Genomic DNA, 22,087 nt, shown 5'->3' with positions numbered 1-22,087 from the left:
CCCCCCCCCCCCGCGCGCACCTTGAAGTTGACCGGGTCGACGCGCAGAATGTAGGCGTGCAGCTCACTCAGCTTGGACAGGGCGCCCGAGATGTCGTCGATGTTCTTGACGGCATCGCCCAGGGCGGCCACCACCTTGGCGCCGTGCGTGCGCAGGTGCGCTGAGCCCGGGTGCAGGTCGAAGTGCGGGAAGTAGGTCTTGGTCTGGGGGTAGCTGAGGAAGAGCCTGCGCGGGGGCCGGAGCCGAGCCTGGTGAGGCCAGCGCCGCCCTGCTTGGGTGCAAAACCTACCTGGCGTCCAAAAGCCCAGCATTGATGATAAATCTTATTTTAACGCAATATTTTAAAACATAAATATTAATGCAAAGAGTTCACATGGAACAAAACATTGAATTTTATACCAGGATAGGATTCGTATTGCTGATTTTTCCTCTTACCCCAGGCCCCAGGATGGGACTGCAGAATACCACCCCCACTGCCCCATCATGCAGCAATAATTCGTCAATTCAGTCATTTATTCATTGAACACATGTTTGTGGAGACCTGGGTGCTGGGCCCAGCATGAGACCATCAGTCCTACAGGCATGTGCCCTCCGCATCCACCTCCTCTCCCTGCTCACTGACTGCTATCCACTGCTCCTCCCTGGCCCCTGTCCTCACTGACTCCACACTGTCACCCACGGGGCTCCAGCCCACCCGGCACTCACCTCTCCAGGGCCTGGGTGCCAATGGCATCCGCCTGAGTGGAGATCTTGCCCCACATGGACAGGATGATGTTCCTCTCAGCCTTGGTCAGAGACATGGTGGCGGCTGAGCCGGAGCTGGGTGTGCTCAGGACTGGCCTCTGTGTGCTCAGCCCCCAGGTTCCCTTTAAATACGCAGAGCCGGCGCGGGGGCCCCTGGCTGTGGCCATTGGTCTGGAGAGGGAGAGGGCTGTGGGGGCGGGGTCTCTTATCAGGCCCAGTGAGGGTGGGTGGTCACCAGTCCCTGGTGGGACAGCTGTGGTGAGGGGCTATCACTCCACCTTCCCCCTTGGCCTTAGAGAGGGTGTTGGCTGCAGCCTGAGCAGAGTCCTGGAGAGATCGGGGCCCAGCCAGCCCAAGAGGCCGTGCCTGTGTTTGCATCCCAGCTGTGATTCACAGGATGGGAGAAGCGGGAGCATTAGCTCAACACACACGGTCCTTGGGCGGGAGCAGGCCCCAGTTCTGCCTGCCGCACTCTTTGGCGGGATCCTGTGGCTAGCCTAGCCTGGCCTCAGGTCAGTCCCCTCTCCCTCTGGCTCTGCGATCCCCGATCCCCGGGTTTGCTCTGAGAAGGCACTGGTTTGGCCCACCCGCTGCCGAGGAGCAAGGGACTGGGCTCCTCTGAAGAGCTGGGTGAAGCATCAGACCAAGAAGGGAATCCTTCTCCTCTCACGTGCTGCTGGGGATCGCAGTCCTGCTCAGCATGTCATCGTTGTGACACGATGAGGCAAATAGCCCTTTACACTTTGTTTCCACATAAAACAAAATTGACTTTTCTTTAGTACACTGCTCTGTGAATTTTGACGTGCGTAAACTCATCCAACTCCCACCACAATCAGGGCACAAAATGGCTCTATCACCCTCAAAAGACTCCCACATGCTGGGGGCCTTTGCACTCTCACCCTCCTTACACCTGAACTCTGACAACCACTATAATTTTCTCTTTTTCAAGAATGGCATATAATTGACATCTACAGCATGTTATCTTTTAGGACTGGCTTCTTTTACTCAGTGTGATTCCCTTTATATCCCTCAGTGTTGTTACATGTGTCAATAGTTTTGTTTTATTGCTGAGTCGTGCTCTGTGGTATGAACCTGCCACAGTCTGTCCATTCATCACTCAGAGAGGGCCTTTCCCACTGGGGCTGACAAAGCTGCTATGAACGTTCTTGTGTGAGTCTTCATGTGAACGCGAGCTTTCCTTTCTCTATCATAATGCCAGATCTAGGAGTAGGATCTTTGACCCACATGCTAAGTGTACATTTCCGAGAAACAGAAGTTTTTCCAAGGTGGCTGTACCATTTTGCAGCCCCGCCAGCCATGCACGAGGTTTTAGCCACCGCGCCTCTTTACACTGGAGTCATTCTGACAGGTGTGTGATGACACAGAGGTGTGGCTACACGTTGCATTTTCCCCAGTAACCAGTGGTATAGAGGGTCTTTTTTTTTTTTTTTTTTTTTTTACAAATAGTTTATTGTCAAATTATTTTCCACATAACACTCAGTGCTCATCCCCAAAGTGCCCTCCTCCATGCCCATCTCCCCCCTTCCCCCCCACACCCATCAGTCCTCAGTTTGTTCTCAGCATTCAAGAGTCTCATGGTTTGCCTCTCTCCCTCTCCCCCACCATTTCCCCCCTTCTTCTCCCCCACGGTCCTCCGTTAAGTTCTTCCTAATCCTCCTATACGTGCAGACATATGGTATTTGTCCTTCTCTGCCTGATGGAGGGTCTTTTCATGTGCTTCTTTGCCATCAGTACGTCTTCTTGGTGACATACCTGTTCTGGTCTTTTGCCCATTTTACACTGAGTTCTTTGTTTTTCTTACTGGTGAGCTTAGAGATACATTCTGTACACATTGTAGGTGCAGTCTTTTGTCAGGTGTGTGACTCACATTTATTTTCTCCTAGTTAGTAGCTTGTCACTTCATTCTCTCACTAATGTCATGTGTAGAGCAAAAGTTTTAATTTTGATGAAGTTCAATTTATCAAGTTCTTCTTTTTTAATTCATGCTTGTAGTGCCACTCTGGAGAGCACTGTGTCTCATTCCAGGCCACAAAGATTTCATCAATGATTTCTTCTACAGGTTAATAGTTTATATTTTATATTTAGATCAGTGATACATTTTGGGATAATTTTCGTGTAGTTTTACCTTAGTTTGGGTTAGTTTCTTTTAGTTTCGTTATTTTGTTTTGCCTCGGAGTTGTTGCCACACCATTTTTTGAAAAGGCTGTAACTCCCCTACTGGATTGGCTTCTCATACTCCTTTGTTAGAAATACATTTGCCATATTTTTGCAGGTCTATTACTGGACTCTCTACTCTGTTCCACTGATCTGTGTCTATCCTTCACTAAAACCACACTATCTTGATTACTGTCGCTTTATGTTGTCTTTTTTAAAAAAAAGATTTTATTTATTTATTTTTAAGTTTACTTATTTTGAGAGAGAAAGAGAGCATAGGAGGGAAGAGAGAGAGACAGAGACAGAGACAGAGAATCCCAACCAGGCTCCACACTGTCAGCCCCTGATCCAAAATATTTTTAAAAATCATGCAATTCAGGGGCGCCTGGGTGGCTTAGTCGGTTAAGCGTCCGACTTTCGCTTGGGTCATGGTCTCGCGGTTCGTGGGTTCGGGCCCCGCGTCGGGCTCTGTGCTGACTGCCAGCTCAGAGCCTGGAGCCTGTTTCAGAGTCTGTGACTCCCTCTCTCTCTGACCCTCCCCTGCTCACGCTGTCTCTCTCTCTCTCCTAGAAATAAATAAAAAAAAAAACATTCAAAAAAAATCATGCAATTCAATGACAAAGAGATAAATAACTAACTGAAAACTGGGCAAAGGATTTCAATAGACATTTCTCTAAGATCTACAAAAGAGCATATGAAAAGATGCTCAACATCATTACTCATTAGGGAAAGGCAAGTCAAAACCAAAAACAGGTACCACTTCACACCCACTAGGATGGCTATAATCAGAAAGACAAAAAAACAAGTGCTGGCTAGGATGAGGAATTAGAATCTTTGCATGCTGCTGATGAGAATGTAAAATGGCACTGCCGGGGTTGAAAACAGGAAGTTCCCCAAAGGGTTGAACACAGGGCTCCCGTATGACTGAACTAACTATTCCACTCCCAGATACACACTCAAGAGAAATGAAAACATGAGAATGCACAAGAACTTGCATGTTCATAGCAACATCATTCGTCGTTGCCCAAAACTGTAAACAACCCAAATGGCCACCAGCTGTTGTGGGATAATCCATACAATGAAATAGTAGTCGGCGCGCCAATATGCTGAGACCTGCTGGAACTGGCTGAACTCCAAGCCCTGGACTCACTCAGAGCTTGTGTAGTTGGGGCTGCGCTCAGAGGATCCTGGTCACTCAGCAGAAGGCCACGATGGGGTCCCCAGACCCCTCCCTGAGAGTAGCCCCTGGGTGGCCCTGGGCAGGGTCATTAAGCCTGTAAACCCCAGGTCCACATTTGCAACCTCTCAGGTATGGGTAGGAATAGCCCCCACCTCACTGCTAGGAGGGAATCTGTCACCATAGGACCTCAGGACATGGCAGTGTGAATTCAAGGTTATTGTAGCTACTATTATGAGTGAGTGATTCTTTCTGGGCAGGAGCACTACAGCCGAGAAGGTGGAGGGGTCAAGGTTGGCTGGAGATAGGGTCCGTGAGCCCTGCCTGGCCTCTGACACAGTGGCGGCTCCACGGGGGCCAGAACAAGTGGCAGGACTGATAAGGCCTCCCGGCCCTGCCCAGAGAGGACTCAGGTTGGGTGGAAGGGTAGGGAATTTTGGGTTCCATGAATCTAGTTGTCTTCAAAAATTAGGTTAGTAAACAAAGTTATTTAAATTTAAAATGAGGACATAGAGGTGTGGGGTGTTAGCAGGGAAGAGTTTGAGTGGAGTGGAGCGGAGCTGAGTTTGAGTTTCAGTTTAGCAGGGAAGAGTCTGAGGATGCGAGCAAAGGTTGGCCCTGGGCGCATCATTGTCCAGGAACCCGTGAGGGCTGTGAGGCAGGACCACATTTAGAGACTTCCTGCTCCCAATCCTGTTACAGGTGGGGGGCCCAGACAGGGCCAGCCCACCCTCCGGTCCATCCCGCTGCTGGACTGTCCAGGACGTGACAGTGAGCTCTGACTTCTGTTACAGCCCAATGAGGCAGACCAATGTGAGATGCTGCCAGTGAGGGTGGTGTGGGATTCGGACCTCTGCTCTCTCCAGTCAAGCTCTGGATAGCCTTGCACCTGAGCCCTGCTATGGCTACCTGCAAGGCCTGCATCTGGGACCTTGTGGCCTGGGTCCTGGTGATCTCCCTTTACCATTCATGCATCCCAGTGCTCATTGCACAATAAGATACTATGTAGCCAGAAAAATAAACAACAAATGCTCTTGTGAAAGTTGCTAGCAGGAAGCAGGCCCTGAGGGGGTGATGCAAGAAGGGTAGTCCCCTCCGAATCTGGGCCCTCCCCCCGAGTTCTGGGGTCACAAGATGCCCAATGGGGCAGCAACATGGTTAGGGAAATTGAGGAAGGGGGCCTGCAACAGACCTCATATGTGGGTACCGGGCAGAGTCCCAGGGCCCCTGTGGTCAGGCCCCCATGACCGCTGCCGGCCATTCCCCCAGACACCAGGTTCCCCTCCCCTTCCTCAGCCTCACCCCCTGCTTTTGTGGCCTTATTTCCATTTCAGGGACATTCCTGGTAACTGAGAGAGCTCAGAAAGCACCCCCCCCCCAACCTTCTTTTTTTTTGAGAGAGTGAGGGGGGGAGAGAGAGAGAGAGAGAGACCGTGAGCGGGAGAGATGTGCAGTCATAGCATATTCAGAGGAGAGTGCAACCATCTCCACCATCAATTTTAGAATGTTTTCATCACCCCAAAAGGAACTCCACACCCTACCAGCCATCCACTCCAAGTCCTCCATGTCTAAACTATTTACGTTCTTTCTCTATAGATATCCCTGCTCTGGACATTTCATATAAATGCAGTCATACATCTTGTGTGTTTTCAAGGTTTTTTCACATATCAGTACTTTATTCCTTTTTATGACTGACCACTATTTCATTGTATGGATTATCCCACATCAGCTGGTGGCCATTTGGGTTGTTTACAGTTTTGGGCAACGACGAATGATGTTGCTATGAACATGCAAGTTCTTGTGCATTCTCATGTTTTCATTTCTCTTGAGTGTGTATCTGGGAGTGGAATAGTTAGTTCAGTCATACGGGAGCCCTGTGTTCAACCCTTTGGGGAACTTCCTGTTTTCTACCCCGGCAGTGCCATTTTACATTCTCATCAGCAGCATGCAAAGATTCTAATTCCTCATCCTAGCCAGCACTTGTTTTTTTGTCTTTCTGATTATAGCCATCCTAGTGGGTGTGAAGTGGTACCTGTTTTTGGTTTTGACTTGCCTTTCCCTAATGAGTAATGATGTTGAGCATTTTTTTCATTAGCTTACTGGCCTTTTTCTGTATTCTTTGGAGAAATGTCCTTTCATATCTTTTGCTCATTTTTCTTTTCTTTCTTTTTTTTTTTTTTAAAGCTTATTTAATTTTAGTAATATCTACACCCAACATGGGTCTCAAACTCAGGACTCTGAGATCAAGAGTCACACACTACCTGCTGATCCAGCCAGGTGCCTCTACACCCATTTTTCAATTGGTTGTCTTTATTGTTGAGTTTGTTTGTTTGTTTGTTTGTTTGTTTGTAGTATTCTGGATACAATTCCCTTATATGATTTGCAAATATTTTCTCTCATTCTGTGTGTGCTTTTTTTACTTTCTTTGGTGGTGCCCTTTGAAGCATAAACATTTTTACTTTGAAAAGTCCAATTGATTTTTTCTTTAGTCATTTGTGCATTTTGTGTCTTGTCTAAGAAACCTTGCCTAGTCCAAGGACAGGAGGGTTTACTCCTATGTTTTTTTGTAAGAGTTTTATACTGTTAGCTGTTATCTAGGTCTATGATCCATGTGAGAGACTTTTTTACTTTCTTACTTTAGTACTTTATATGTCTTAAGTCTGAACTTTCGGCCCAAAGCAAGTGTTAGAGTGAAGAAACCAACATTTCGGGGGCCTGGGTGGCTCAGTGCCTTGAGCACTCAATTCTTGTTATCATCTTAGGTGTGGTCTCCCTGTGGTGAGAGGAGCAGAGCCTGCCTGGGATTCTCTCTCTCTCTCCCTCTGCACTTCTTCCCCTCACGCGATCTCTCTCTCTCTCTCTCTCTCTCTCTCTCGAAATTAATAGATAAGCATAAAAAAAGAAGACTGCAACATTTTGATATAGCTGCCTTGAACCCCAAAGCACACCCCAGCCACTTTTCCATTCACGCTGGTGGGCGGACCCCTTCTGCTTACTGGACAAACAAGCGGCCTGCAGGGTGCGCCCAGCTTCCCTAGAAGGCCTTGCGCCTGCGCTAAGGTCGCCTGCGCCTGCGCACTCAGCTCCCATCTGCGCGCAGGCGCCGTTTGAGCTGTCGCTTGGCCCTGACTGTGAGGCCTTGCGAGCTTCGGAAGACGCGCCTGGCGGTTCGTAGGCTTGGGAGCTCCCGGCGCCCCGCATTTCTGCGACTTTGGGCGCGTCCTGGTCAAGCCCCGTCCTGGGAGCCTCCTCCTTAAGCACCCCCACTTGGTCCCAGCCGGTCCTCCTGGGAACCTCCACCCCGCCTCCGCCCCGGGTCCTCTGGCCCCTCCCCCACCTCGGCCTCCGTCCCGGTCCCGGCCCGTGCTCCTCGGAGCCTGCACCCCGCCTCCGCCCCGGGCCCCTCCGGCCCCTCCCCCTCCCGGCCCGTGCTCCTCGGCGCCCGCACCCCGCCTCCGCCCACCGCAGGATGGGCGACAGCACCAGCCCCATCAGCGTGATTCTGGTGAGCTCGGGCAGCAGGGGCAATAAACTGCTGTTCAGGTATCCCTTCCAGAGAAGCCAGGAGCACCCGGCGTCCCAGACAAGTAAGTGAGCGCCGGCGGAGGGCCAGGCGCTCGCGGGCGTGCGCGTGGCGGCGGCTCCCTTCGCTCCCCGCCTGGCACGTTGAACTAGAAGTCGTTTACTGTTTTCTTTTCCTGATCACGTGGTCAGTGCCTACTCGTTATAGAGTATTTCAAAAGTACAGAAAAGTAAAAGCAGAGAAAAATCACTCCGAATTCAGCATGCCAAAGCCACTATTGCTAACATTCGTGTCTCCAGCCTTTTAAGAATATACGAAAGTATCGTATGAGTGTATTCAGCTTGGAACAAACACGAAATTACAGGTGCATCTGACGTCTCCCCAGTCCTGCTGCTTCCCCACCGCAGGGGTAACCACTTCCGGTTCTGCCGGTTATCCCTTCTGCACAGATGGGGATGCGGGGGAAACAGTGCATTGTCTTGCGGAGTTTCCCCCACGTAATACATTGTTCTGCAGTCGCTCTTTTTTCCATCGAAGCATCTTCCTTGAAGCTCTTTCCAGTTTATAAAGAGATCACTCACTCATACAGCTGCACCTAAGAACAGAATAGACATTTAGGTTACTTGCAGTTTTTCACTGTCACGAATGTGCAGTTCCCAATTTATATTGTTTTAAATGTACTTTTTTTTTTTTTTTACAAATAGTTTATTGTCAAATTAGTTTCCACATAACAGTGCTCTTAAATGTACTTTTAAATTTGTTAACATGGTACAGTTTTCAAGGTACAGAAGAGTATAGATGATGAAAATAAACTTCTTTCCCACCATTGATCCCTAGCCACTCATTCCTCCCAATAAGGGCAGCTGCTGTTACCATTTTCGTGTGCTTTTTTCCAGAACCTTCTGTGTAAATATAAGCATATACACACATTTTCTTTGTTTTTCTTTTCTTTCTTTTCTTTTCGTTTCGTTTCTTTTGTTTCCTTTTCTTTTCTTTTCTTTTCTTTTCTTTTCTTTTCTTTTCTTTTCTTTTCTTTTCTTTCTTAAGTACTCTCTAAGCCGAATGTTGGGCTGGAACTCAGGACGGGAACTCAGGACACTGAGATTGAGAGGCCCATGTTCTTTGGACTTAGCCAGCCAGGTGCCCCCACACATTTTAATTTATTTTATTTTTTTTTAAAGTTTATATTATTTTATTTTGGGGAGAGGGTGGGGCAGAGAGAGAGGGAGAGCAAGAATCCCAAGCAGGCTCTACACTGTCAGCCTGGAGCCTGGTGCAGGGCCCAAGCTCATTCCCATGAGATCATGACCTGAGTCGACATCAGGAGTCAGATCCTTAATCAACTCAGCCCCCCAGGTGCCCCTACATATTGTATTTTCTAAGCAGAAGTGAATCCACTATGCACACTTTTCTGCCCTGTTGTTTTCATAGTCACTTTACATCTTGGATTTAGGTTCAGAATGGTCAGAATCATGGGATGAACACACCATATTTATTCATTTAGTTCTCTGTCAATAAGCTTTTGGCTAGTAAAACAGTGTGAGTGTCTTCTCTGTATACATTATCATTTTCCAGAAATAAGGTCAATTCCCCAAAGTGGGATGGTTGGATCCAGGGGATAATGAACATATTTATCTTCAGTAGATCAGGTTTTTCTACATTGTTAGTGGGATGGGTGAGAAGTATCTGATAGTGGGTCTCATGACTGTGAGCATGTTTTCCTCTTTTCAGAGCCATTGGGATGTTCTTCATAGTGAATGACTTACTCATAACCTTTGCCTAATTTCATCTTGGGTTGATTTTTTCCTTACAGATTTGAAGGGGCTCTTTATATAGTTCGGGTAAAAGCAGGCTTTTGTCTGTGACCAAAAGCCATACATTCTTGCCAGCTTGCTTCTGTGTGGTTCTCGTAGCATAGAATTTTGATGTTTTCGGAGTCAAGTTTTCAGTCTGTTCTTTTGGAGTTTCTAAGTTGTTAAATTTAGAAAGGCGTTCTGTTATCCGAGATTAACAAAAAGAAACAAGAGACCTTCGTGTTTTCCTGTCTCATATTTATTATCTTTTTGTTTTAAACGTATTTATCTTGGTATCAGTTGGACGCTCCTGGTAGGAGCTGGCATCTTCTGTGTGCATGCGCCTCCAGGAGCCTTGCGAAGCAGATGCTGTGATGGGCGGGGAAGGATGTGGGAACATAGGGCTGCGGAGTGGTTGGTTCAAGAGCCGGCATACTTTTCTCTTTCTGCACTATTGGTTCTGCGGCCTTTATCACATACTGAATTCCCTGTTTATTTTTGACCTTTCATCTCTTTCCCAGTGATGTGGGTTTCTGATGAATTTCTGTAACTTTACCCTGTGTTATACTTTCATATAGGATTAGTCATTATTTTTCTTTTTCAGCGTTACCCTGGCTGTTCTTGCTTACTGTTACCTGGGAACATTAGTACTGAATATACTGGGACCCCTCCCAGACCGTTGGTGTCATTGTGGGAGTCATGTCAAATGTGTAGGTTAACCGGGAAGAAATGACATCTGTGTGTTGAGTGCCCCTACTCGAGAGCATAACATGTTTTCTTTTCATTCTTGTCTCCCTTGCTAGCATTTCTGATTTCCTCATGGGCCTCTGACTTAATGAACTTAAAAAAAATTTTTTTTTTTTTACTGTTCATTTTATTTGAGAGAGAGAAAGAAGGACAGACAGTGTGAGAAGGGAAGGGCCAGAGAAAGAGGGAGGGAGACACAGACTCTGAAACAGGCTCCAGGCTCTGAGCTGTCAGCACAGAGCCTGACGCAGGGCTCCAACTCACAAACCAGGAGATCATGACCTGAGCCAAAGTCAGAGGCTTAACCCACTGAGGCACCCAGGTGCCCCGCCTGTAACGAACTTCTTAAGTTCATCCCAAGTTCTTTTAACTTATTACTCTGGTAAGGTAGGTGAAGGATATTGGTATATGGACATTTAAAAATTATTTCTTGGGACGCCTGGGTGGCTCAGTTGGTTAAGCATCCGACTTCAGTTCAGGTCATGATCTCACGATTTGTGGGTTCGAGCCCCATGTCAGGCTCTGGGCTGACAGCCAGCTCAGAGCCTGGAGCCTGCTTCGGATTCTGTGTCTCCCTCTCTCTTTGACCCTCCCCTGCTCATGCTGTCTCTGTCTCTCTCTGAAAAATAAATAAAACATTAAAAAAACAAGAAAAAATAAAAATTCTTTCTTTAGCCTAAGCTTTTTCCATCCTAGTGTCATCAAATACTGAGAGGGTGTGTGTGTGTGTGTTATCCTTTTTTTCTTTTTTAATTAAACGTAGTAGCAAAAACATTTTCTGTGTAATAATTCCTTGGAAATCATAACTTTTGAAAAAAAATTTTGTTATGGTAAAAAATATATTAACATGGAGCACCTGGGTGACTCAGTTGGGTAAGCATCCAGCCTTGATTTTGGCTCAGGTCATGATCTCAAGGTTCGTGAGATCAAGCCCCACATTTGGCTCTCGCTGATAGCACAGAACCTGCCTGGGGTTCTCTCTCTGTCTCTCTCTGCCCCTCCCCCTGCTTACATTTCCTCTCTCTTTTTCTCAAAATAAATAAACACTTAAAAAATGGAATGATAAATTAAAAACATATATCCAGATTATAAAAGTTGCCTTTTTAACCATTTTTAAGTTTACCATTTGGTCACATTAGTTTCATTCACCATGATTAATTCACTGCGTTGTGCAGCTCTCACCACTGCCGATTTCCAGAAATTTTCATCACCTCAAACTGAAATCTGTAACTATTTAGCAATAACTCACTTTCCTCTGCCCTCAGCCTCTGGTAATCTCTCTCTCTCTCTCTTTTTTTTTTTTTTTTTTTACAAATATTTTATTGTCAAGTTAGTTTCCATATAACACCCAGTGCCCATCCCCACAAGTGCCCTCCTCCATGCCCATCACCCCCCTTCCCCCCAACTCCAATCAGTCCTCAGTTTGTTCTCAGCATTCAAGAGTCTCTCATGGTTTGCCTCTCTCCCCCTCCCCCACTATTTCCCCCCTTCTTCTCCCCCACAGTCCTCTGTTAAGTTCCTCCTAATCCTCCTAAACGTGCAAACATATGTTATTTGTCCTTCTCTGCCTGACTTATTTCGCTCAGCATAATTCCCTCAAGTTCCATCCATGTTGCTACACATGGCCAGATTTCATTTTTTCTCATTGCCATGTAGTATTCCGTCGTATAGATAAACCACATCTTCTTGATCCATTCGTCAGTGGATGGACACTTAGGCTCTTTCCATGTTTTGGCTATTGTTGAGATTTTTTTAAAATTTTTAATGTTTTTTTTTTTTTCCCCTGAGAGAGGGGAGAGAGAGAGATAGACAGAGGGAGAGAGAGAGAGAGAGAGAGAGAGAGCGTGAGCAGGGGAGGGTCAGAGAGAGAGGGAGATACAGAATCTGAAAGAGGCTCCAGGCTCTGAGCTGTCAGCACAGAGCCCGATGCGGGGCTCGAAACCACAAGCTGTGAGATCATGACCTGAGCTGAAGTCGGACGCCCAGCTGACTGAGCCACCCAGGCGCCCTATCCTCTGGTAATCTCTGAACTACTTTCTGTGTCTCTTGAGTTTTGCCTGCTGTAGGTATTTTGTATAAGTGTAGTATTTGTCCGTTTGGGTCTGATTTCTTTTACTTAGCATAATGTTTTTGAGTTCATCCATGTTTTAACACATATCAGAACTCCATTTCTTTTTATGGCCATCGTGTGCATATATACCACGTTTTAGCAGCCATCAGTTTTAATGTATCCACAAAGCTCCTGCGTGGGTGGACCCTCTCTTCTTAGCCACTGTCCCCTTTTTGCCCTCAGATAAGCCCCGTAGCAGATATGCCGTCAACAGCACTGGAGACCATGCTGACGACCAGGATGGTGATTCCAGGTAAGGGTTTACAGTCACTCCATGAGGGGGCTGTCTTGTCCCTAGGCCTGGGCAAAGCCCCTACCTCCTGTTGACCCAGAGGTTATCTCCTGTGAGAAACCTGGTGTCCTTGTATTCCATTTGCTGGGAGTTCCACTTGCGCAGAACTGGGACTGTGTTGCCGTCTCGGGTGTGCAGTGCAGTTGCTCTGTGCTCCAGCTGTGGACGGCTCGGTTGCTCAAGGAGACGGGAAAACAGATGAAACTAGCAAGCACGGTTACCTACTGGGAGAGGAACATGGAGAGAAGCAGACCCCAGTGCTGTCCTCAGACTTGACTTCTCAAGCATGTGCCCACAGGTCACATGTAGGAGCTTGGGGGCAGCACAGCCTGTTCATGTGCTGATATATGACCCTTGCCCTTTTAGGGCATAGATGAAAGGCAGGTCCCGGTCCTTCCTGGGTGTGTTCCCCTTGCTCTGCTTGGGAAGTGCCGTCCGGGTGGCAGATGTAGGAAATGACCACGTCTGCTTTACATTCATTTTAAGGCTTAGTAACTGGCACTATAGGCCCAGCTGAGGGAGGATTATACATTGCCTGTCCTGAGTGCCTCTGAACACAGCTGGGGCCTGTATGAAGCAAAGGACTCCGCTCCCCTGTCCCATGGCAGAAGAGCTGAGGTCCCTTCTTGGGCCTTTGCCATGGAGCGAGCTAGTACTGTCTCCCTCGGGTCTCTTGACAAGGCAGCTGTGGTTTCTACCCTTCTTTGGGGGGGCATACGGGGACCCTGGCATGGCCAGTGACCGTCTCTGAGGGGAGCAAGCTTTGGAAGAGAGGCCAGCAGGAGAGGGCAGGCAGTGTGGGGGCTGTTGGACCTCCCGTGTTCTGCCTGATGTAGAAGGCTGTGGTCATCTTGTCCTCTGAGGTTGGCCACTTGGAACAAACTCTCGTTTGCTACAGGTGCATAGAAAGCTCTTTGCTCCTTCACGTGCGGTGGGTGCATTTTGTCCTCCGCCTGTGGCACGGATTGATGTAGAGCAGGGCTGGCCTGCCCTTCTCCCTCCTCCCTCCGAGCTTCTTAGACGTGAGGCCCAGGCTGCTGAAGATCCAGAAAGCGCTGCTGGAGCCGTCTGTGTGTCCTCCCTAGAGGCTGGGCTGGCAGTACCTGACCCCTACCGTTAACTCTCAGAGGCCTGTAATAAAGACTGAGAGGATGTTTTTTAGGGAATTATTTTAATATTTAGCCTAAAGAAGAGGAAAGACCACGGGAAGAGAGTAAGGCATTGTGGGTCTATCAGGGACCCACAGATGTGCTTGTTTGCCAAGAAGGGCTGGTTCCTCACACTGTCACTAAATTTAAGAATCACTTTGTTGGGTGATTTTAGCACTCCCCACCCGCTGTGGTTTCAGAGATACTGGTTAATACCTCTGGGCGCCCAGCTTTTGTTTTGTCCTCTTGGCTTCCAAAGTGGCTGATGTCCGGAGGACCATGTCATGGTCAGACATCTTCCTAAGCAGTGCAGTTAAGGTGCAGCATGCCTTTTCTGTGTATCCCCTGTATTGTCTTCTCGAAGGTGCTTTTCTTCTGAAACCAGGAGAACGATGTTGTCTAGATTAAAACCGTGTTCAGCTAGATTGTTCAGCTAGATTGAACGGTGTTAGCAGGCCCCTTGTGTAGCGTGTGAGTGTGGTGGAAGATGTACGCGGCCTTGGGGAAGTGAGGAGGCAGAGCTGTGCTGCCTAGTATTAAAGTTATCATTTAAATTGGAATGAAATGAACTTCAGTTCCTGCATTGTACGAGCTGCCTTTGAGGTCTCGAGTGCGCCTAGTGGCGACTGTCCTGAATGGGTCAGATTGAGAGTATCTCCGCCACTGGAAACTTCTGTTGGACAGCGCTGGCTTAGAGCACGTGCTGGTTTTAGAAGGTGAATCATTAAGATGGTGTGTTTCAGGGCATAAGAATTAATTGTCAGGTTAAAAAAAAAACCTTAGACTTCAGTAGGAGGAGAAGAAGGAAATGGATATTGTTCATTATCTTTTAAGGTTTGAAATTCAAATATAGAAAAGTTGTAGTGGTTCTGTTGGACGAGAATTAGGGGTCAGGGAGGTCATGCGTCATGGCATTATGCATCCCGCACAGTGCGGGGCAGAAAGCATCATGAGAGGCCCTTGGAGAAAGCCTGCAGTCTGTCACAAAGGCACGGTCTCTCCCGACTTGGAGTGTTCTGGGCACTGTCTCAGAAGGAGAAGCCGGTAGCTGGAGAGGGTTGGATCCATCTCGGAACACTCAGCACTTTACTTTAGACCTCATCCGGCAGACCTCGGAGCTGTGAGGCCTTCTGATTCTCTGGTGGCACTGAGGGGCAGTGGGATCCGGGGGCTCTGCTGCCCTCCGCAGGCGTGCCTGCCTGTCTCTAAGCAGTGAGTCTGGCTGTTTGGCGTGTTCGCACCCTCAGCTGGATGGGAAGCTCAGCCAGGGAGCTGGAGTGCATACAGCATACAGCTGTCCCGTCTCCGGGTGCACTGGGGGCTCCACCAGCCTCTCTTGACAGCTTTGCTTCTGCTGAAGCATGTGGACACATGTTAGAGGGCTGCCCCGGGGGGCGCCTGGGCCGCTCAGTCGGTTAGCCGTCCGACTCCTGGTTTTGGCTCAGGTCATGATCTCACAGTTCGTGGCATTGAGCCCCACGTCGGGCTCTGTACTGACTGTGGAGCCTGCTTGGGATTCTCTCTGCCCCTTCCCTGGTCATTCTCTCTTCTCTCTCAAAGATAAAGAAATTAAAAAAAAACAAACAAACAAAAAACCCGTGCCACTGGGGCCTGACACGTCACCTCCACAGCCCAGGGTGGAGCTAGAGCACTGCTGACACTTGGAAGCCCCACGTGGTTCTTCTCTTTTGAAAGTAGAGGGATTTCGTTGTGACCTGTTTGACTGTCAAAGATGAAGGTTGTAGGAGTTGCACCAGAGCTTGTAGGGATCCTGACTTTCTAGGTGATTGTGGGAAAGTCCACAGACATCTTAGCCCTTTCATACCATGTAAACTGACGAGCCGGAGTGTGGGAGCTGTTGAGAAAAGGGGCTCTTGGTTGTATGTTTCTCTCGTGTGGGTCTTTGGCGTTTCTCATTGAGAGCTCCGGGGAGCAGCAGGCCCAGCAAGGTGGCCGTGGCTGGCTCTCGTCCCTCTGGTGTCGTCTCCACTCTGGGCTCTGGCCTACTGTCTGCAGCCGGGGCTGCCGGCGTGTCCCAGAACACAGGCCTCTGCAGAGGGACTGGACTCCTAAACATACTCTCTACAACACTCAAGTTCATAGCGCAGAGGTCTCCCCCCTCACGTGCACAGTTGCTACAGCCTCTCCTCTGCCGAAGGGGCCGCCGGCCCGTGCTGGGCAGAGGCACCCTGAGTTTGGGGCTGCAGACGATCCTGGGACCTCAAGAGGTGGGGCTGCGATGTTCAGTGCCTCCTACAGTTTTCGTAAGGCTTTTCCCTGTGGGGATCTCACTGCATCTTAGCGAGATGCTTTCATCAGGAAGATGAAGCGCTTGTGCTGGGGTATTCAGTGAGTACGTGTGGCGTTGGGCCCTGATCCAGGTCTGCCAGCCTTACTCTTGCTTCCAAAAACGGGCATTCACTTGTGCCCAGGCTCTGTTTACCTGTGGGAATTAGAGCTTTTGTGAGAAAACTGTGGTAAGTCTTTTCAACTTGGCAAGTGTCTGTATCTTCTTTCTCGTCCGGTAAGTTGCTTAGCCTTGCCCTCGGCAGTTAATGCTTATGGTGGTACTTTTGCTAGACTTTAATGCTTGTTGTCATAAAACAGCCTTGTAACTATTCATGATTTTTTAAGTCAGTGTGTTTGTTTGGTCTTGATGGTCCTGTTCCCATTCCAGCGAGCCCTGTTCTCCAAGCGGTGAGCGATTGGTTGCAGGGTAAGCCCGAGACTCCCCCCCGCCTTCCTGTCTTGATTCCTGCTGCCTTCTCTTCTTGTAATTGTGCTTAGCTCCTGATTGCCCTCGGTGTTGAAAAATGACTAACGAGGCACACAGGCTCTGGCTTGGACCGCACTGCCCGACCCCCCAGGAGTGCCCCTGCCCTTTCTCCACCTGGAGTTACTTAGCTCTTCCATATTACCTGGGAGGTCATGGCAAGTTTGGCTGGTGCCAGGGAGACTCCTGGGACCAGGCGTGCACACAGAACTTCTCTCCCCCAGGCAGGCACCAGGGGTCCCATGCAGGTGGCAGGCGAACAGGAACGGGGCCCCTCCTCTCCCTGGGCAGCCTCCCGCAAGAGAGGCCTTCGGTCATTGCTCCTTGCCTTCATTTTTCAGGCGGATAGGAGGCCTCTCCCAGGGGCTGGGTGGTGGATGTGACGCTTGGGGCTCAGATGCTGTTTTGTGTGCCCCTTGAAGGCAAAAATGTTCCCGTGGAGTTTATATGGCACTTCTCCGGGAAGGTGTGGATAAAGTGGGTCCCTCTGCCCCCTTGATGGGGCGTGCCCCCTGGATGTTGGAGGTACATGGAATATCTGTGAGACCCCCGAAACAGGAGGGGACAGAGTTGAGTTCCCTTCTGTGGTGCCTCTCCCTCCCCCTACCCTTTTTTTTTTTTTTTTTTTTTTTTGCTGAGCCAGAGAAAAAGCCCTGCTCCTGAATATTCCAGCAGGACTGGAAGGTTTTCCCGCTTCCAGCTGGGCTGGTTCATCTTAAGTGCTTTTATTTTTGGAAACAAACATTGTCACTTGTTTTTGTTTTACTTTGCTACTTATATCAGTTCTGTCCCCTTCCCAGTAAATCTCATGGTAGACTCTGACTTTGTGCATGTTAGGTCAGCAGACACAGTACAGAGTAGAAGGCACCCCAGTATTTTTTGAAACCATGACTGTGTAATATTAGGCTGCAGTGAGTGGATCTTGGTGCAGCCCAGACCAGCCCAGACAGGCAGAGCAGCCGATGCTGCCCTGTCGCCCCCCCCCGCCCCCCCACCCGTGCAGGCCTCCTCCGAGGGCAGTCAGGGCGGTGTGGCTTTCAGCCTCTGCGGTACACGGCTCTCCACTCAGCTCCCTCTGTTCTGCCCCTTCTGAACCTAGAGGGGGGAGTGCTTTTTATTTGCCTCTTGGGAAGATCCCTTTTGGATTTGGATTATCTATAAACGTGAACTGGGTGGCAGTAGCCAATCTCAGGACTCCCCTCACAGCCAAACTTAGGTTCCTGGACTAGTGGTCTTTGGTCCTCTGTGGCCTGTCTGTGGCCCTTCATGACAGAGCAGAGGTTTTTAGTGGAGATTTGTGGGTATCACAAGAAAAAGCAAACCCTCTGGAATGGTAGGAAGTTGTTTTCCTATCCGTTATCACTTTCCGTGGAGGGGTAGTGTTTGTTCAGATAGGGTGTGCAGTGTGGGCACTGAATCAGTTATGAGAGCAGAAGTATCTGTGAGGGTTTTATCGTCCTGTAGCCTTCCCTCACCATCACTGCATCCCTCAGATGGGAGTTCCGGGGCACAGCAAGCCATTCACAGTTTTCTGAAGAAAGCGCATAGTGCCTCTGGTCTAGTGCTCTGGAACCTGCCGTCTTTGGTTTATTCACTCCAGAGAGCAGTACTTCTGGGAAGGAGCAACACATACCGGGCAGCCAAGGGCCTGAGCTGTGGGTCCCACGTCTCCAGAACGTGTCTCACAACTCTGGTTCCGGGAGGCCCGGCCGCAGTCCTGACGGTGCAGGAGGCAGGGCAGCCTGTTCCAACCACACCCCTCGCATCTGGTTTGTGTGGACGCTGCAGGGCCGTGTGGTCCTGGGGGAGGGCTGGAAGCCAAGTGACCAGCTCCCCCCCCCCCCCCCCCCCCCCCCCCCCCCCCCCCCCCCCCCCCCGTAGCGCTAGGCTCGGCCTGCCTGCCGGGGAGACGCTTGGAGAGAGTCCCAGCACTGCCCGTCTTGCTTTTGTCCGTGTGCTGGTTGACCGCAGCGAGGTTCTTGCTCCAGGCTGGTTCCAAGCTGTGCCTCTAACGTTAGACATGGAGGCCCGCTGGGCCTAAGGAGCTAAAGCGATGACCCCCTTCCTAGACCATTTTATGTCACAGTCATTTGCTGCCTCAGAGCTGAACTGTAGCAGCAGCCCAGAGCCCACCTTCCCTTTTGGACTCGGAAGGTGCCTCCTCCCCCCACTGCACTTCCTCCAGGAGAGAGACATCCCGTGTGGTCCCTACGTCACTGTAGCTCCTCTGGGAACGCCCCAGATGCACGTGGCATGTCTGTCCTCATTGGCCACTTCAGGACCTTAGGGTTGTCCCTGCCCAGGGGCTGAGCGTGCCCTGCGGGGAGCTGGAGCCACCTCCCCCGACACAGTGTGCCCTTCTGACCTGGATGTTAGAGATGCTTTTTCCAGGTGGAGAAATGAGCATGAGACTTGTCTCCCTCCTGGCTCTGGATCAGATACCGTCTATCACTGTCGCTAGGGCGCAGGTCCCTGGAGCCTGGGCTCTGCGATAAGACTTCGCTGCACCCCCAGCACTCTCCTCCCTGTGCTGACTTTCCCTTATCTGGACCCCTTCAGGCAGGAAGGAGCAGGGTTGCCAGTGGGGAGATGGAAGTGTACAGATGCATCTTGAAAAAGGGTGAGCTCTGCAGTTTTACAGAGATCGTATCCAGATCTGCTGTCACACTGCAGCCGTTCGTACCTGTCCATGGCATCCGGTCCCGTGCGTGCCCACGTTCCTGTCATATCGTTGGTTCTGCATAGTTCGCACATCTTAGAAGTTTCAGCCCTGATAGGGACTCGGGTGCGGGAACAACCAGAGAGCCGGGCTGTGAGGAAGGTGGTTAACACCCTGCAGTCAGTGCTGTCCCCTCGCCCTTCCACACCTGGGGTGGGAGGCCCTGGGGCTTGTGGCGGGAGCCCTGCGAACCTGGGCCAGTTGGAGGAACCCCCCCAACATGTCTGTGAGCCTCGATGAGCGGCTCCTCGGGGTAGTGCTGGCTCCAGCTGTTGTCCTCCCTTTAAAAGCAAACTGCAACTCGTTTCTCTCCTGAATTTCATAGAGCATGCCGAGAAATGACAGCATGTGCCTTCAGCCTATGCTTCTCATGCCTCTTACCTTGTAATTCTGGTGATTTTATGTCCCTGATCTTGGGGATTGCTTCAGAAGGGAAACTGACAGAAATCTCCAGGTCAGCAGTGGGGGCAGATCCCTCCATGCACAACGCTGCCGGGTCCTGAGACCTTTCCCCTCTGAGGGCAGGTGGGGGGGGTGCTGTGATGCTTTGTTTACTTATTTCCACTCTACCCTGTCATCATTTTAAGGTTTTCAGATGTTATTCTGGCAACAATTTTGGCAACCAAGTCTGAAATGTGTGGCCAAAAATTTGAACTGAAGATTGATAACGTGCGGTTTGTTGGGCACCCGACACTGCTACAGCATGCCCTGGGGCAGGTATGGCATCCCCGGGCGGGCAGGGTCTCTCCTGACAGGGCCTTCCTCTTTATATCTCAGATGTGTGTTCCTAGCATGGTACAAGCATCCTTTCTTACTGTGATACCATAGCCAATATGATCAGTCGCTTAGTTCTTACTGTTGTGCTAAACTCTCTATGTGTTCTGTGATGAGTGACATGTTACAGTACTGAGGGGCTGTAACAAGATCCAGTGCATGATTGCCCAAGGGCCTTTGCACACCAGAATCTGCCAGGCAGTCCCTCACACTCATCAGAATCAGGCCTTTGATACGACAGTATCAGGTTTAGCTCCATTTATGTGATCCAGAAATTGCAGTCCTCAAATCTTTCCCATGAATAAGCCCATGGAAGGATGTCCCCACTGATGACCTGTGAGTGACAGAGGGGAGATTTGACAGCCTGTCAGGAGTCACACCCTACAGAAGTAGAGTGACAAGCAGGGATGGTGAAGAGCCCATTGAGGATGACCCAGGGAGATGTGCCCCCCCAACTCCTGTGCCCCCTGGTGGCAGCACTGGTGTCCCCTTGGTGTTTGTGATTTGGGCTGGCTGCATGACAGCGCAGCAGCGTGCTCTGTGCTGGCTCTGCGCATCGTCCGGTCTCTTAACCATCCCGAGTGGTCGCCATACCTGGCCGAGGCAGCCTGCGAGGACCCAGGTGGACACAGGAAATGCCCCTGAGTGACGGAGCATCTTGGCAGAGAGCCTCCCGCTTGCTTGCGCCTCTCCCCATCTTGTCTCTTATGGACACCTCAGCTCACTTCCATTGGCCGGGGTAGTCTTGTCACTCTGGGTCCTGGCCCTGACCTGCCCACTCTGGTCTCAGCCGTGTCTCGAACTGTCTAGGCTGCCAGCACTTGCCTGTACAGAGATGCTGGTCACTTCTCAAAGACCCCAGGGCTTTGTTTTTCTCTGGGTTGGATATATTCTGGAACCTTTACCTGTGCCTGAAGAATAGCACTAAACAAGATATTTCTTGGGACGTGGTAGCTCTCATTCATTAGCATTATGTTTCTTCTGCAGGGCTCAAAAACAGACCCATCTCCGAAGAGGGAAGCTCCCACCATGATTCTTTTTAATGTGGTGTTTGCACTGAGGGTGAGTGAGTGTGCAAATGGCTGAAGAGCACAGGTGGGTGGGTCAGGGAGGACGGGCGGGGAGAGCAGTAGCTCATTTCTGGTGAGTCATTGGCTCAGAGCTCAGACTGCTGAACTGACCCAGCTGTTGCCAGGCCCTTCCTTGGCTGCCGGAAGAGTCTACCCTTAGTATATCCCCCCCTCTTTTTCTTTAGTAAAATACACATAATATAAGATTTACCATTTTAACCATTTTAAAGTGTAGTTTAGTGGCATCTAGTAACCCTGTTGTGTAACCACTGCCACTATCACTTCTAGACGTTTTCTTTGCCCCAAAAGGAGAACAGTTACTCCCCATTTTCCCTCCCCTCTCAGCCCCTGGAAACCACCGATTTGCTTTCTTTTTTTTTTTTTTTTTTTTAATGTTTTATTTATTTCTAGGAGAGAGAGAGAGACAGCATGAGCAGGGGGAGGGTCAGAGAGAGAGGGAGTCACAGACTCTGAAACAGGCTCCAGGCTCTGAGCTGGCAGTCAGCACAGAGCCCGACGCGGGGCTCGAACCCACGAACCGCGAGATCATGACCCAAGCGAAAGTCGGACGCTTAACCGACTAAGCCACCCAGGCGCCCCACCACCGATTTGCTTTCTGTGTCTGTGGATTTACATATTCTGCATTTTCTTTCTTTTTTTTTTTTTTTTTTCAATTTTTTATTTATTTTTGAGAGAGAGGTAGAGACGATGTGAGCAGGGGAGGGGCAGAGAGAGAGGGAGACACAGAATCTGAAGCAGGCTCCAGGCTCTGAGCTGTCAGCACAGAGCCTGACACAGGGCTCGAAACCAAGAACCGTGAGATCATGACCTAAGCTGAAGTCAGACGCTTAACCCAGAGTCACCCAGGCACCCCTATTCTGCATTTTCACATAAATTGGATCCTACAATATGTGATCTTTGGTGTCTGGCTTCTTCCACTTAGCATAAGAATTTTGAGATTCACCCATGTGGTCCCATGTATCAGGATTTCCTTCCTTTCTATGGCCAAATCGTGTTCTGTCATGTGGATGAACCATAGGTT

General features: G+C 49.7%; 2 protein-coding genes across 6 annotated transcripts in view; one reads left to right on the top strand and one right to left on the bottom strand.

The window, feature by feature from the left end:
* The window catches only part of HBZ (hemoglobin subunit zeta), a 1,213-nt gene extending 352 nt beyond the window's left edge, over positions 1 to 861 (bottom strand). The window contains exons 1-2 of the mRNA XM_039223426.1: positions 706 to 861; positions 21 to 225 (exon numbers count right to left, since the gene is read on the bottom strand). Coding sequence (XP_039079357.1) covers positions 21 to 225; positions 706 to 800 — 300 coding nt within the window. The 5' untranslated portion in view covers positions 801 to 861. The remainder of the gene's footprint in view (positions 1 to 20; positions 226 to 705) is intronic.
* A 6,363-nt stretch (positions 862 to 7,224) lies between these two features.
* The window catches only part of NPRL3 (NPR3 like, GATOR1 complex subunit), a 39,777-nt gene continuing 24,914 nt past the window's right edge, over positions 7,225 to 22,087 (top strand). For 2 of the 5 annotated variants that reach the window (XM_039223399.1, XM_039223403.1), the window contains exons 1-6: positions 7,225 to 7,683; positions 12,453 to 12,522; positions 16,387 to 16,425; positions 19,527 to 19,655; positions 19,789 to 19,918; positions 20,963 to 21,037. In XM_039223399.1, coding sequence (XP_039079330.1) covers positions 7,566 to 7,683; positions 12,453 to 12,522; positions 16,387 to 16,425; positions 19,527 to 19,655; positions 19,789 to 19,918; positions 20,963 to 21,037 — 561 coding nt within the window. In that variant the 5' untranslated portion in view covers positions 7,225 to 7,565. Of the gene's footprint in view, positions 7,684 to 12,134; positions 12,178 to 12,452; positions 12,523 to 16,386; positions 16,426 to 19,526; positions 19,656 to 19,788; positions 19,919 to 20,962; positions 21,038 to 22,087 lie in introns of those variants that run through there. The other 3 variants (XM_039223401.1, XM_039223402.1, XM_039223404.1) reach the window with 3 other exon arrangements.

This window comes from Hyaena hyaena, unplaced genomic scaffold, assembly GCF_003009895.1.
Source record: "Hyaena hyaena isolate Hyena2069 unplaced genomic scaffold, ASM300989v1 scaffold_1351, whole genome shotgun sequence".
Taxonomy (NCBI): domain Eukaryota; kingdom Metazoa; phylum Chordata; class Mammalia; order Carnivora; family Hyaenidae; genus Hyaena; species Hyaena hyaena.
This window is presented reverse-complemented; position numbering and strand designations above follow the sequence as displayed.